At 35.6% G+C, this 17,401-nt stretch overlaps 1 protein-coding gene across 1 annotated transcript in view; it reads right to left on the bottom strand.

Moving 5' to 3' along the window:
• Positions 1-17,401, bottom strand: part of DMXL2 (Dmx like 2) — a 251,856-nt gene that overhangs the window by 203,388 nt on the left and 31,067 nt on the right. Inside the window, 3 exon segments of the mRNA XM_037833974.1 lie at positions 6,642-6,708; positions 7,383-7,518; positions 8,344-8,422. Of these exon segments, the coding sequence (XP_037689902.1) occupies positions 6,642-6,708; positions 7,383-7,518; positions 8,344-8,422 (282 nt within the window).

The raw sequence follows: 17,401 nt of genomic DNA, 5'->3' as shown, positions 1-17,401 counted from the left end.
AAGGAGAAAGAAACTACGCTGCTTGCAGCCAGCTCCCCGGGGGGCTGGAGACACTCCTGCCCAGGGCGGCACCCACAGCCTAGAGCCATGCCAGGAAACCCAGTGTGACGGGGAGTGTATCCCACGGCACCGCGCACACACCACGGTATCAGCCATGGACAGTGGCCTTGGGTGCATACACAGCTAGTTTTCCCGGACCTGGGAAGGTGGAGCTGTGCGAAAAGGGAGGGGGGGGTTGAGATGCCCCATTCAGCCATCTTAGCATCAGGCTGGGAGCGCCCCTGCATGGCCCGGCAGCCCGGGGCTTCCCTTGAGGGATGGCACGCACTTGTGACGTAGCACAGCCTTCCCTCAGCAGAGGTCCTGGAAGATCACAGCTGAGAAAGGGGCCCACTAGGAAAACCCAGGGACGCTACGTCAATGCTGGTGACTTGTGGGTCAGCGGCAGAGAAAATCTGGGGCAAAACTGAAATGAAGGCTTAGACACTTGCAACAGCCTTGAACCTCCGGAAACATGTGGGAGGTTTGAATATTAAAGCTACCCTGTCTCCCTAACCGCCCAGACACATGCCCCACATTCAGGGCGGACAGCACCAAAAACACACCCAAACTGAGTTGACCAATTGAACCCCACAAGAATCATTTCCTCACGCACCACAAAGACAAAGTTGAGGAGAACTGACTTGAGGGGAATAGGTGACTCGCAGATGCCATCTGCTGGTTAGTTAGAGGAAGTGTACGCCACTGAGTTGTAGTTCTGAAAAATTAGATTGGTATTTTTTACAACTTGAAAGAACCCCATCAAGCAAAGGAAATGCCAAGAGGCCAAAAACAACAGAAAATCTAAAGCATATGATAAAACCAGACAATATGGAGAACCCAATCCCAAACACCCAAATCAAAATATCAGAAGAGACACAGTTCTTGGCACAATTAATCAAAGGACTACAATCAAAGAACTAGAGCATGGCACAGGATATAAAGGACATAAGGAAGAACCTAGAAGAGCATAAAGAAGAAATTCCAAGAGTAAATAAAAAAATAGAAGATCTTATGGAAATAAAAGAAACTGTTGGCCAAATTAAAAAGACTCTGGACACTCATAATACAACATTAAAGGAATATGAACAACGACTCAAGTGTCCTAGAGGACCACAGAACAGAAAATGAAAGAACAAAAGAAAGAATGGAAAAAAAATTGAAAAAATAGAAACAGATCTCAGGGATACGAAAGATAAAATAAAACATCCAAATTTAAGACTCATTGCTGTTCCAGAAGGGAAAGAGAAGGGTAAAGGTCTAGAAAGAGTATTCAAAGAAATTGTTGGGGAAAACTTCCCAAACCTTATACACAATATAAATACACAAAGCATAAATGCCCCACGAACTCCAAATAGAATAAATCCAAATAAACCCACTCCAAGACATATTCTGATCAGACTCTCAAATACTGAAGAGAAGGAGCAAGTTCTGAAAGCAGCCAAGAGAAAAGCAATTCACCACATACAAAGGAAACAACATAAGACTAAGTAGTGACTACTCAGCAGCCACCATGGAGGCGAGAAGGCAGTGGCATGACATATTTAAAATTCTGAGAGAAAAATTTCCAACCAAGAATACTTTATCCAGCAAAACTCTCCTTCAAATTTGAGGGATACCTTAAATTTTTCACAGACAAACAAATGCTGAGAGACTTTGCCAATAAAAGACCTGCCCTACTTCAGATACTAAAGGGAGCCCTACCAACAGAGAAACAAAGAAAGGAGAGAGAGATATAGAGAATTTTAACAGACATATATAGAACCTTACATCCCAAATCACCAGGACACACATTTTTCTCTAGTGATCACGGATCTTTCTCCAGAATGGACCATAAGCTTGGACATAAAACAAGCCTTAATAAATTAAAAAAAAAAACAAAAAAACAATTGAATATATTCAAAGCACATTCTCTGACCACAATGGAATACAAATAGAAGTCAATAATTTTTGAATTGTAGCTCCACTATTTACTTCCTACATGATATAAAATACACAAACTCTAAAGACAAATCAGTGGTTTTGGACTCAATGTACACTATGTAATTTTTAACAAGAACTATATAAAGGTGGGGGAATGGAGGAGTATAAGAACATAGTTTATGGGCCCCATTGAAGTTAAGTTGGTATCAAAGAAAAACAAGATTGTTATGAATTTAAGAGGTTAATTTTAAGCCCCACAGTAAACACAAAGAAATTATCAGAGAATATGACCATAGAGATGAAAAGCAGAGTATGAATTATGAGAAGTGGGGAAAGGGGCAATGGGGAGTTAAGAAATGAGTGCAGGGTTCCTGTTTGAGGTGAAGGGAAATTTCTAGTAATGGATGGTGGGAAGGTGATACATTACAACATTCTAAATGTGATTAATCCCACTAATTGAATGCTAGGGAGGGGGTGGAATGGGAAGATTTAGGTTGTATATATGTTCCCACAACTGAAAGAAAAAAAAAAGGACAGTCTAAATAGATGACAATTGAATGCCAAGGATGATCTTGGATGGGATCTGAGGATGGAGAACAGGAGGCTCAAAGGGACACAGTTGAGACATAAGGAAAAAAAAAAAAAAGGGAAATACAGAATGTAAGCTTTGTATCAATGTTGAATTTCTTTAACTTCTTAGCTGCACTTAATGGGATTGCATAAGAGAATGTTCTTGTTCACGGGAATTGTATATGTGAATTACAGTGTTTGTTCAAGAATGTGTGTAGCTTGTTCTCATATGTTCAGAAGACAGAGGAACAGATGATGGATGACAGGGAGGGAGGGAAAGAGAAATGGTGGTGTGACAGCATGTTAAAGTTGGTGGATCGGGGTATTGGGGGAGGGGGGGTCAGGGTATGCTGGAGTTCTGTGTATGGGGTTAATATTGTTTTTGCAACTGCTCCTATAACTGAATTTATTACAAAATAAAATTTTTTAAAAAAAGTATATATTAGAGATGAAAGCCTGAACATCCATCTAGAAAGGTTTGGAAAAAAAAGTAGAAGAAAGAACAACAGATTAGAAGTTAATGAAGTACAAAACAAATATACAATTCAGAAGTTCTACAAAATCAAAAGTTAGTTCTTATAAAATGGATAAACCTTGGTGAAATTAATCAAGGAAAAAAAGGAAAGGAGGCACAAATAACTAATATTGAAAATGAAAAGGAAACCATCAGAGATATATTACAGATATTAAAAAGATATGTTTTGTACAGCTTTATGTCAATAAATTTGAAAATTTAGATAAAACTGAAAAATTCAAAAAAATATAACTTACTACTAACATAAAAAAGAAACAGAAAATCTGAATAGCCCTATTACTATAAAAAACTGAATACCATGAGGAAAACCCCCGGTCCAGATGGCTTCATTTACAAATATTTAAGAATAATACTACATCAATCTTATAAAAACTCTCCTAGAATAGGAAAAAAGAGAACTTTAGAACCCATTTTATGAGGTCAGCATAACATCACTATCAAAATCTGTCATGGACATTTTTACAAAAAAGGAAAATTATTGGACAAATCTTGCTCTAACACAATAAACACTAAACAAAATATTAACAAACCAAATCCAGCTAAGGATAATATATTATAATCAAGTTGGGATTATTCCAGGACTGCAAGATTTATTTAACACTTGTAAATCAGTCCATGAATTTCAACTTATTAAAAGAACAAAAAGAAAAAAAATACGAAAATCTTATAAGATGCAGAAAAAGTATTTGCTAAAACTCAACATACATTTATGATTTAAAAAAAACAAATTCTAGCAAACTATGAATAGAAGGGAACTTCCTAAATCTGAAAAGGAGTATCTACAGTAAACATCATAGTTAATGGTGACTAGTGAAAGGTATTCCTTTGATATTGGGAAGAAGAAAAGAATACCTACTATCACCATTTTAATTCAACACTGTAGTAGAGGTTATAGGTGCTGTACATAAAAAAAGAAAAGGAAATAAAACACATGAGTTAGAAAAGATGAAATAAAACACTCATTACTCACAGATGATATAATTACGTACAAAGAATACCCAAAAGGAGCTACAGAGGAATTATTAGAATTAATGAGTTTAGTAAAGGTGCTGAATGTAAAGCCAATATGCAAAAATTAACTGCATTTCAATTAGAAAATGTAATTTCTTGTAACTGAATGCACTAATTAAAAAGTAGTAACATATAAAGAACTGACCGAAATTTAAAAAAACTAAAAGAAAACAGGAAGGGTCCATAAATAAAGGAAAAGACACTCATAGCCAATAGTAATAAGGAAAATGCAATAAAACCATACTGATACATGATTTTATACCCACCAAATCAGCAAAACTTTAAGTTTAGCCACAGAAATGTGAGAATATAGTGTTGTGAGAAAACAGTGAAACCATTTCACTCATATATTTCTGGTGAAAGTATAAAATGGTATAAACACTTTGGAAATCAATTTAGAATTATTTAGCAAAGCTGAAAATACACAATTCACTTTAAATATATATCCAGCAAACTGTGACTAGGTGCACCAAGAGAGATACATGTATGTTCACTGCAGTAAAAACCTTTAAAAAAAAAAACAAATAAAAATCATGCCCATCATCAAGAGAATAAATAATTGGGATATAGTCATATTATGGAATATTATACACCAGTAAAAATGAGGAAGGCATAGCATCAACATGGATGAATCTCACAAAAAGTAAGTCATGGAAGAACACAAACTATATATGATATCATTTTTCTAAGTTCAAATTGTGCAAAACTAAATACTATATTATTTGGGAATGTATACATGTGAAATTATTTTTTTAAAAGCAATGAAATAATAAACATAAAATTCAAAATTCTGATTGTCTAGGGGTATGAGGGAAAGAAGAAAAAACAAGCAAGATGATAAAAGACATGTCAGTTTTACATCCTTTATCTTAAATTGGGTAGTGGGTAGATTTGTACTTGTTTAATTTTTTATTATATATTATATATATTCTTTTATCCTTATAAAACATTTTATAATTTAAAAATGAACCTTCAAAGAAAAAGGAAAAAATGCTTGGAAGTTAAAAATATGCTCGCAGGAAAAAATAATTTTAAAGTTCCCCATAAATTATACAGAAAGATGAAGAGACAGAAAACAGGAAGGCTAGGGGGAAGTAAATTAGAGGACCAGAATAGAAGGACCCACATCCAAGTAACAGGAAATCCAGAAAGAGAGAAAAAACAAGAAGGGAAGGAAATGACACAAAAGACATAATACAAAATAATCTTCCAAAACATGAGTTTTCAAATTAAACAGATCCACCAAATAGTCTGCCCAAAAAATTCTTTTTCCTTTAGAGATACAGATTAAAGTATTTGCAGACAACTAACCCATACCACAGCCATCATCATGAAATTTCAGAACACCAGGCAGGGATAAGGAGAGAATCTGTAAAACCCCTATATCCAGGGATTGGGTTAAACTGGGGGTCATATTGGCACTGTACTTCTCAATATCAACACTGGAACCTAGAAGGCAATAGAATCATGACTTAAAAATTGCGAGGGAATATGATTTTCAACCCAAATCTATGCACAGCCAAATTTCAATCAAGTATAGGAACAGAAGAAAAAAAAAATTCAGACATGCAAGGCTGCAAAATGTTTTTTTTTCTCCCCACTCAGCTTTTCTCAGGAAACTACTAAATGTTCTTCATCAAAACAAGGAATGAGGAAGATAAATGATGTTAAGAAACAGAGAATTTAAGAAATGAGAAATGCAAGAAGAATTTCCAAAGTTTGGTAAAAGAAAATCCCAAGATGACAACTCTGCTATTTTAGACTCAGAGCAACTAAGCCAGATTGGAGCAAAGAGGACACATGTTGCCATGTGTGGGCCTGTACTGAGAGAGGATTCAAGCTCTGTCAGAGGTTTTGGGGATGAATTAGTTAATTACATAGAAAATTAAGCAAACGGTAAAGCACTTTTTAACACTGAAGTAATTATTAACTGTGAAGAATATTTGCACAATCTTAATGTGAACCAGGAATTTTGATTTAAGCAATGTTCAGATATCAGAAAGACACGTGGAAAGGACTGAATATGTGCATTTTAGAAGTAGAGATATAGTTGGGGATGTCACTTGGATAGCTAAAGTTTCAGCTTCCACAGCAGGAAGGCAATAAATGACACATAAAATTGAAATGAAATCACGCAATTGGAGCATGAGCAAGTTATTTAGAAACACGGAGGTAAATAACAAAATATACAACTTGACAAATAAATGCCTCCAGGATATAGGAATTAAGAGTGGGGAAGGATGAGGCAGGGGGATGTTTCTTTTCACTGTAAATCTGATAAAACTATTTTACTTTTAAAATTATGTACATATGCTATTTTTAAACATAAAAATTAATTTTAAAAGCTGTAAATGGCTAATAATAGCCATTACTTCCTGAAAGCCTACTACCTGTGGGGAACATACCAGGTCTTTTACAAACACTATCACTACCCCTCAGGCCAGCTTTGCAAAGTGGGATTATCCTAATTTTACAGATGAGAAAACTGAAAATCAGAATGAATAAAGAACATTTCTAATTGTTTCATTTGTTTGTTTTGTTTGTTTCTTGTTTGGTCCTTTACCTTTCCAGCAGAAGCAAAATATTCACCATCAGGGGACCATTCCATCAAATGTACAGATACTGAAGTTCTAAGAAAAAATTAAAACAGTTAAACAGTTCCCACTTTAAAAATCTCGTAAACTGTACACATAAAAGTCAAAGTGAGATTTTTATAACATCAAAATCATAGTCATCAGAACAAGTGTGTTTTCACCTCCCTGAATATAAATTTATATTAATTAAATCAGTAATTCAAAATTCACTTTGGGAATCTAAAGAAGAATACAAGGAACATGCATACAGGATATCCCCACCTGTACATCCCTCCCACCAACATCCTAAATGTAACATGTTAAAAACTGAGCTCATCACCTTCCCTGGCCAATTGGTCCCCTTCACATAGTCCATATTACTGTTAATGGTATGGCCATACTTCCACTTGAAAGAGTGCCTGGCAAGTTTCACCACATTGTCCTTCCTCCCCAATTCCACCCACATCTCAATCATTACTAAATAATTTCATGTATCAACCCTGTCAACCCAAATCCTGGGGCTATTACTAACAACACATTTTTGTCCTTTTTTTAAATAAGCAACCATAGCACAGATTTAAGGAAGACCTAATAATGGGTTTCAATTAGGAAAAGTCTACTTTCAAAACTTCTAAAATAGTACCATCAAAAAATAAAAATGATTGTGAAAGGGAACCTATTTTAGTATATTTTTTTAAATGCATGAATATAAAATGGAGTTAGACACTAACCTGCACTGCCAGATGCACTTCCAATCATTTAAAATGGGAGGAATTTTATTATCAATTTCTTCCTCCTCTTCAAGAATGTCACCTGCTGGAGGAGCCCATAACTGAATAGAATCAGTTGCTGTCAACAATCTGTTATCTGAAAATTAAGAGAATGTTTTGATGAATAAGCAAGGATTATCTAGGAAAGCAATGAGTAAGTGAGCTTTTATTTAAGTCTGTAAACTGTTCTGTGAAAAATAAGCAATATTATCTTTGAAAACCACCTAGCATACATTTGCTTAAAAGTTCTAAGAATTCTCTAGATGAGAAAGAGCAATTCTTGAGAGAGAATTAAGAAAAAAACAGAAAAGCTTCCTTGCAAAGAGTAGCTGTGTATCAGGTAAATCTTAAAAAAATAATCGCAAAAGCAGAATAACAAAATAAACACCCAAAATCTGATATATGAAATACAGAATGTTCTCAGGATATGACATACCTACAAATTAATAAAATTCATTTTTCTGCATGGAATATGAAAACTAGCCTCATTAACTGAGAACTGAGAACAGCTGTTATCACTGTAAGCTTCTAACCTTTCAAAATTTTTCAAAAAAAAAAAAAGCAATTTCCTGAAATATAAATGCTTATAAAATGAGGTGGATGTTTTTCATCCAGCTTTATTTCTGATTTTGTTTTTCAGTAAACACAATAAGAGTACAGTGCAGCACATGTTAACTAAGGGAGCAAATAATCACTGTTTTCTCAGAATAAAACATTCTAGAGGAACAAAAAGCATAGAACTAATATAAATTAAGTATTGTAGATAGCAGTGCATACCATGAAAAAAAAGTACACTCAATTCATTAGGAGAAAGAAAATCTACCACTGATCATTTTCTTATTATGGGAGTCTATCACATTGTAATCATACATTTAAAAAAAATATTTAATTTTCATAATGTCTAAATATAATCACTAAATACCTTGAGGGTCCCATGCTAAGTTGTATGTCACGGAACTCAAAAAAAACTGCCCAGTTTTAAGCCACTGACACTTGAGTTGCTGAAACATGAAGAGAGAAAGAAAAAAATTAAAAGACATGTTTTAAAAATGATATCCATGAACACTATCATTTTATTTTCTTCAACTTGAGACATTATGATGTGAAACAAAGATGCAAATATTTCACTATTATTTTCAAAATAATGTTTCCAAAATAACTTCCAATGGTTCCACTTATCATTTATTCTATGATATTGAGCTGCTTGCCATACCCCAAAAAAACATGCTCTCTCAAGCTTCCTTCCTACTTAGAATTATATTTTTATACTTAATATGTCCTTTCCCTCACTCCAATATCTACCAACTCCTATGCTTCCATCAAGATCTAGCTAAATTGTCACCTCCTTTGTGGAACCTTCTCTGACAGCATCCACAGCACTCTTTACATTCTAAAATTTTAACACTGATCACACTGAATTTTTATTTGTTTACATGTCTGGCTCTCTTACTAAAATACAATTCTTCAAGGGTAGGAACTATGTCATAATAATCTATGTATCTTTAGATTTTGTAATGGCTAGTACAGAGATGCTCAGTAAATGTTTACTAAGGCAAAATAAATGCATTTTAGACAGAAATGCAAATTAGCAGAATTCTGTAGACTCAATGACTAAAAGAAAACTAGACACATCTCCCAAAAAGTCAATGGAATAATATTCCACAAACTTGATATATTTATTTATTTGAAAGATATATATTTATTTGGAAGATTTTCATGCTTTTTTCTTAACATTTTCATACTAAAAATTGAAAAGAAGATTTAAAAGTTTAAAAGTCAAAGGCTTTTGCCATTAAGTATAGTATCTAAGGAAAAGCTAAGATATTTCTTTGTGAAAGTATAGTGCAACATAAAGCTGTAAGACCTTGGGCAAGTTAGACATTAATTGCTTGGCAACTAATGTTAATTTAATAAATGGCAATCCCCTTTCTTGTTAGAATACATTACAAATATTTAACAATTAAATAAGTAAGTAGTCATGAAACTTTGAAGAGAGGCAGAATTTTTATAAAAAAACGCAAAACCTGAATTTCATTATCCAAAGATAATCTTATATCATATAATCAGTGAAAAACTATTTTTAAACCATACCCCTAAAGGCAGGACAAGATGGTGACATTGAGAGGTGTGGAATTTAGTTAGCCTCTAGAGCAACCAGTAAAGAGCCAGGAACAACTAGTATACAGTCTGGAGCAAGAGTTGGGGGAAATCTGTGACTGGACACACACAGTACACCAGCTGTGAATGGGTGGAATGGCTGAGATAGAAGCATAAAGTAAAAGCTTCCCAAACTGTGGAGCCAATGCCCCTCCCCGCACTGGCACAGCAGGCTTCCCTCTGGAAAAAAAAAGCTAGTTGGGGGGCAAGATGGCGGCATAGAGAAGCATGGAATTCAGATAGTTCCCTGGAACAACTAATAAACAACCAAGAACAACTAGTAAATAATCTGGACCGTGACTGTCCACCCATTGTACACCAACCTGGATTGGGAAGAATGTCTGAAATTGCAGCATAAAATCTGCAAGTAAAAACTGCAGAACTGTGCCAGGAGCCCCCTCCCCCCACGGCAGGCTGAACTGCAAAACCTCACTGTGGCAGAAAGCAGCACTCACTGAACAAGTGAATATAGCTCAGCCCAACTCCAACTGGAGTTTTAATTAATAAATGTGGACTGTTGAATACAAGCTACAAACCCCTAAAAAGCAGAGAGAAGCTTTTAGTGATGACTGACCTTCAAGAGCCAGAAGACTCCTCTGTCCCAGGAGGGGGAGCCCAGAAGACCGGGTGTTACCTCTGGCAGATGAGTGAAACTGGGGGCCATGGACTGGCTCTGAAAGGGGACTTTCTATCCCTTTTTCTCTCTTAACCTGAGTGGCTCAGTGGAGAGAGCTTCAGCCATTTTCAGTTTGCAGCACTCTGACCCAGACAGGGGTGAAGATAACAGAGTCAGAGGTACAAAGGAGCTATTAAAATGCAGATGATAACTCCCTAGGGGGTATATCTTCCCTAAGAGGAAGGGGATGGGGCCCAGCTCTATTACCAGCCTTCCCTTCAGAACCAGACCCCAGAGCCTGGGAGAAAACAGCCAAAACAGAAACTAAAAGGCCACACCTCCTAACACCAGTTGGGAGCACAGGCTGACAGACACCACCAGCTGGGCAGGTTAGGAAAAGCACTGCTGCTAGAGACCTCACAGGAAAGTTTGTCAATCTCTAAGACACACCCACAGGGAGACTTGAAACTGAATATAATCCAATTCTGAGATCTGAACCCATTCTGGTCTGGGAAAATCTGATTGGGGTAACCAAGGAAACTAGATGCCTAGACAACAGAAAACTACAATCTATACTAGGAAAAACAAAGATATGGGCCAGTCAAAGGAACAAACTTACACCTCAATCAAGATAAACTTGAGATATTGTTCCACTTTAATGAAACAATTTATTAAAGATTTTCAAAGAAATATGCTAAATCAAATCAAAAACCAAATCAACGAGTTCAGGGAAGATATGGTAAAAGAGATGAAGGCTATAAAGATAACACTGGGCAAACATAAGATAGAAATCAAAAGTTTGAAAAAACAACTGGCAGAATCTGTGGAAATGAAAGGCACAACACAGGGATGAAAAACACAATGGAGATATACACCAGGAGATCTCAAGAGGCAGAAGAAAATGCTCAGGAACTGGAGAACAAGACACCTGAAATCCTATACCCAAAAGAACAGATAGAATGGAAAAACATGAGCAACATCTCAGGGAACTGAATAACAACAAGAAGCACATGAACGTATGTGTCATGGGTGTCCCAGAAGGAGAGCAGAATGGAAAAGGGGCAGAAGCAATAATAAAAGAAATAATCAATGAAAATCTCCCATCTCCGATGAAAGACACAAAATTACAGATCCAAGAACAGTGTACCCCAAACAGAATAGATCTGAATAGATCTATGCCAAGACACTTAATAATCAGATTATCAAATGTCAAAGACAAAGAGAGAATCCTGAAAGCAGCAAGAGAAAAGCGATCCATCACATACAAAGGAAGCTTGATAATACTATCTGTGGATTTTTCAGTAGAAACTATGGAGGCAAGAAAGAAGTGGTGTGATATATTTAAGATACTGAAAGAGAAAAACCACCAACCAAGAATTCTATATCCGGCAAAACTGTCCTTCAAATATGAGGGAGAGTTTAAAATATTCTCTGACAAACAATGAGTGAGTTTGTGAACAAGATATCTGCCCTACAGGAAATACTAAAGGGAACACTACAGACAGGAAAAGACAGGAGTGAGAGGCTTGGAACACAATTTTGGGTGATGGTGGCACAACAATGTAGGTACACTGAACAACGATGATTGTGTGTATGGATGAAAGAAGAAGGTTAGGAGCATGTGGGACATCAGAAGGAAAGATAAATACTGGAACTGTATAACTCAGTGAAACCTAGAGTGCTCAACAACTGTAATAAAATGTACTAATATGTTTTTACATGAGGGAGAACAAATGAATGTCAACCTTGCAAGGTGATAAAATAGGGTGGTATTAAGAAAAAAAATGCAAACTAGAGACTATAGTTAACGGAAACATTGTATTATGCTTCCTTTAATGTAACAAAGGCAATATACCAAAGCTAAATGCCTGTAAGAGGGGGACATAAGGGAGGGGTATGGGACTCTTGGCATTGGTTGTCTGTCTCTTTTATTGTACTTTAGTTTAATTCTATCTTTCCTTTTGTTGCTATTAGCTGTCATTTTTCTTTCTTTCTTTTTCTTTCTCTTTTGTCTCTCTACCTTCTTTGACTCTTCCTCCTTCTTTGTGGAAGAATGGAGATGTCCTTATACAGATAATGGTGATGGTGGTGAATACATAAATACGTGACTATACAGGGAACCATCAATTGTTTACTTAGGATGGAATGTATGGTGGGCAAACAAAAACGTCTTAAATAAAAATGGGTTGATAAAGAAACCTTGAGGGCACTATATTGAGTGAAATAAATCACACATATAAAGATAAATATTGCATGGTCTCACTGATATGAACTAATTATAATATGTAGACTCATATACATGAAATATAAGTCACAGGATACAGAACGAGGTTAAGAATGGGGAGTGGTTGCTTATTATGAGCAGAATGTTCAACTAAGTTGAACTTAAGTGTTTGGAAATGGACAGAGGTGACAATAGCACGTTATTGTGAGAATAACTAACGGTGCTGAATGGCATGTGAATGTGGTGGAAAGGGGAAGCTTAGAGTCACATACGTCACCAGAAGGAAAGTTGGAGTTTAAAAGATGGGAATTTATAAAACAGTGAATCTTGTGGTGGACAATGTCTGTGATTAACTGAATAAATATGAGAAATCTCTTTCATGAACTAGAACAATGTATGACACTATAACTAGAAATTAATAATAGAGGGGTATATAGGGAAAAAATACTCCTGTTGCAAACTATGTACTACAGTTAGTAGTTTTAACATTCTTTCATCAACACTAACAAATGTACTATACTAGTACTATGAGTCAATAATGGAGGGGGGTGGTTAGGGGTATGGAGGGATTGGAGTTTTCTTTTTTTGTCTTTATTTCTTTTCTGGAGTAATGAAAGTGTTCTAAAAATTGAAAAAAAATTAATTGTGGTGATGGATGCAAAGCTGGATGATGGTACTGTCGGCAACTGATTGTGCACTTTGGATCTCTGGATAATTGTATGGTATGTGAACAATCACAATAAAATTAAATTTAAAAAAAAAACAGAGGAAGAAATGGAAAATTCACAAAAATGTGGAAATTAAACAATGTACTCTTAAATAATCAAGGGGTTAAAAAGGATATCATAAAGGGAATTATGAAGTATCTTCAGACAAACAAAAATGAAAATACAACATACCAAAACTTATGAGATGTAGTGAAGGCAGTGCTGAGAGGGAAAATTGTAGCTCTAAATGATTACATTAAAAAAGAAGAAAAACTTCAAATCAGAGACCTAATCTCAAAACTGGAGGAACTAGAAAAAGAAAAGCAAATTAAACTCAAATGAAAAGGAAGGAAATAAAGGTTAAAGCAGAGATAAATGAAATAAGAGAATAAAAGAACAATAGAGAGAATCAACAAAACCAAAAGTTGGTCCTTTGAAAAGATAATAAAACTGACAAACCTGAAACAAGACTGACAAATTAAAAAAAACAGAGAACACAAATAGCTAAAATCAGAAATGAAAATGTGACATTACACTGGCCCTATAAAAATAAAAAGGACTATAAGAGGAAACTGTGACAACTGTACACCAACAAATAAGATAACCTAGATGTTAGATTAGATAACCTAGACAAATTCCTAGAAACACACAAACTACCTACAGTGACTCAAGAAGAAAACAGAAGATCTCAACAAAACCAATAACTAGCAAAGTGATTCAATTGTTAATCAAAAATCTCCCAACAAAGACAAGTCCAGGACCAGATGGCTTCACAAGGGAATTTAAGCATACATTCCAAGAGAAATTAACACCAATCCTACTCAAACACTTCCAAAAAATTGAAGAGGAGGGAACAATCCCTAATTCATTCTAGAAGGCCCAAATCACTCTCATACCAAAATGAGAAAAAGACACCACAAGAAGAGCAAATTAAAGACCAATATCACTTATGAATATAGATGTAGAAACACTCAACAAAATACTAGTAAACCGGATACTATAGCACATCAAAAGAATTATACACCATGATCAAGTGGGATTTATCCCAGGTATGAAAGGGTGGGTCAACATAAGAAAATCAATGAAAGCAATATACCACATCAACAGAAGAAAAAAAAAAAGGATCATCTCAATTGATGCAGAAAAGGCATTTGACAAAATCCAGTGCCCCTTCTTGATAAAAACACTTAGAAAAACAGGAATAGAAAGAAACTCCTTCAACATTATAAAAGGCATATATGTAAAAAACTCACAGTTAGCATCATATGTAATGTTATGATGAAAGACTGAAATGTTATAGTGAAAGACTGAAAGCCTTCCCTCTAAGATCAGAAACAAAACAAGGATGCCCACTGTCACCACTGTTATTCAACCTAGAACTGGAAGTTCTAGTCAGAGCAATGAGGCAAGAAAACGGAATAAAAGGCTGCCTGACTAGAAAGGAGAAGTAAAACTTTCCTATCTGCAGATGACATGATTCTTCATAAAGAAAGCCCTGAAATATCCACAGCAAAGCAACAAGAATAAATGAATTCAGCAAAGTGGCAAGGTACAAGATTAACACAAAACTCAGCAGTGTATCTAGTAATGAATAATCTGAAGAAGAAATCAAGAAAAAAATTCCATTTACAATAGTAAATAAAAGAATCAAAATATCTAGGAATAAATCTAACCAAGGATGTGAAGGACTTGGACACAGAAATCTAACAAAACATTGCTAAAAGAAATCAAAGAATACCTAAATAAATGGAGGGACGTTCCAAGTTCATGGATTGGAAGACTAAATATTAAGATGTCAATTCTGCCCAAAGCACAGTTACAGACTCAGTGCAATCCCAATCAAATTTCTAACAGCTTTCTTTGCAGAAATGGAAAAACTCATCAACAAATTTATACAGAAGGTTAAAGGGCGCTGAATAGCCAAAGCCACCTTGAAAAAGAAGAAGTTTGAGGACTCACACTTCCCAATCTTAAAACTTATTACAAAGCCACAGTAATCAAAACAGCAAGGTACTGGCATAAGGACAGATATGTACACCAATGGAATTAGAATTTAGAAATCAACCCCTACATTTATGGCCAACTGATTTGGACAAGGGGGTGAAGACCACTCAACTGGGAAAGCATAGTCTCTTCGACAAATGAAGAGGGACCCTAACTCATACCACATATAAAAATCAACTGAACTAAATAAAAGAGCCAGAACTAGAAAACTCCTGGAAGAAAACATAGGGAAGCATCTTCAGGACCTTGTGTTAGGCAATGGTTTCTTAGATTTTATACCCAAAGCACAAGCAACAAAAGAAAAAATTGATAAATGGGGCCCCCTCAAAATTAAAAACTTTTGTGCCCCAAAGGACTTTATCATGAAAGTAAAATGACAACCTACAGAAAGGAAGAAAATATTTGGAAACCACACATCCAATAAAGATTTACTATCTAGATTATATTAAAAACTCCAACAACTCAATAACAAAAAAACAAACAACCCAATTTAAAAATGGGCAAAGATTTGAATAGACATTTCTCTGAAGAGGACATACAAATGGGCAATAAGTAAAAGAAAAGATGGTCAACTTCATCAGCCATTAGGGAAATGCAAATCAAAGCCACATAAGATACCATTTCACCCCCACTAGAATGACTACTATTAAAAGAAAAAAAAGAAAATTACAAGTGTTGGAGAAGATGAGGAGAAATTGAACAGTCATTCATTGCTGGTGGCAATGTAAAATGGTCCAACACTCAACTGTGGAAAACAGTTTGGTAATTCCTCAGAAAATTAAGACTAGAATTACCATATGACCCATCAATCCCAATTCTAGGTATATACCCCAAATATACGCAAACAGACATTTTCACACCGATGCTCACACTGACATTATTCACAGTTACCAAAAGATGGAAGCAACTCAAGTGCCTATCAACTGATGAGTGGATAAAAATGTGGTATATACACACAATGGAATATTATTCAGCTGCAAAAAGGAATGAAGTACTGACACATGCAACAACATGGAGGAACCTTGAAGACATCATGTTGAGTGAAATAAGTCAGACACAAAAGGACAAATATTGTATAATCTCACTAGCATGAAATAATTAGAAAAGACAAACTCATAGTGTCAGAATCTAGTATATAGGTTTCTGGGGAGAGGGTGGGAGGTAGGGAATAGGGAGTTAATGCTTAAGTTGTACAGAGTGTGTACTTGGGATGACGGAAAAGTTTTGGTAATGAATGGTGGTGATGGTAGTACAACCTTATGAACATAATTAACAGCACTGAATTACATATTTGAATGTGGTTAAAAGGGGAAATTTTAGGTGTATGTATGTTACCAGAATAAACATTAAAAAAAAAAATCCATGGACTATACAACACATACAGTGAACCCTACAATAAACCAGTGACTATAGTTAATAGTGAAATCTTTTAAACGTGCTTTCATCAATTGTAACAAATGTACCACACTAACGTCATGTATTGATAATAGGGTAGTATATGGGGACCCTGTATTTTATACATAATTTTTCTGTAAACCCTCAATTTCTCTCATTAAAGAAAAAAAGCAGTAGGCTCTCATGGAACCCTGGCCAGCCCCTTCCCCACCCCTCACTGGCTGGGCACAGAGTCAGCCCATGTTCCTACTGCAGATTCCTAGAATCGGTTCCAGAGGAAACAGAGTAACCTTCGTATACATAAGAGGACTCTGTCTGGTGGTGATCTGAGGAACTAGCTATCACAGAACTCTATGTGCATGTAAAATGTAGATCACAAAGCTCTCCTACAGAATGCTGTGGGAAAGCAGTCAAGTGGCTGCCTGGAGCAAGGGACTGCTAGCTGTAGGACAGACAATGCAGTGCTTGAGGCTTTGAGGAAACTTCTCCTAGAGAAAAAGGGATATTCAGAACTGTGTGAACAGGGGAATTCCCAGGGCCATATATGCAGGCCAAAGACAACATGTATGTGCAGCAAGGATCAGGGAGGCCCCTACACATTGCCCTGAAGTTATTTTCCAAACTGATTGTATGGATAAGCCCTGAGAACACTTGCACAGGTCAATCTGCAAGAACTGGGAAAGACATTTCCTTTTTTAACTTTTTTTTTTTTTTTTTTTGGTTAGCTCCTGGCATTCAAGGAAAATTGCATCATAATACTAGCTGGATACAAACATAAGGAACAGATACCTCAGAGTCTACATTCCAGTGATAGCACATTAAATATCAAAATGTCCATATTTCTACAAAAGGTTACAAAACATACAAAGAAACAGGA

The sequence above is a fragment of the Choloepus didactylus genome, chromosome 4 (assembly GCF_015220235.1).
Source record: "Choloepus didactylus isolate mChoDid1 chromosome 4, mChoDid1.pri, whole genome shotgun sequence".
NCBI classification, from domain to species: Eukaryota; Metazoa; Chordata; class Mammalia; order Pilosa; family Megalonychidae; genus Choloepus; species Choloepus didactylus.
The sequence above is the reverse complement of the archived record's forward strand: the minus strand, read 5'-3'. Positions and strand labels throughout refer to the sequence as shown.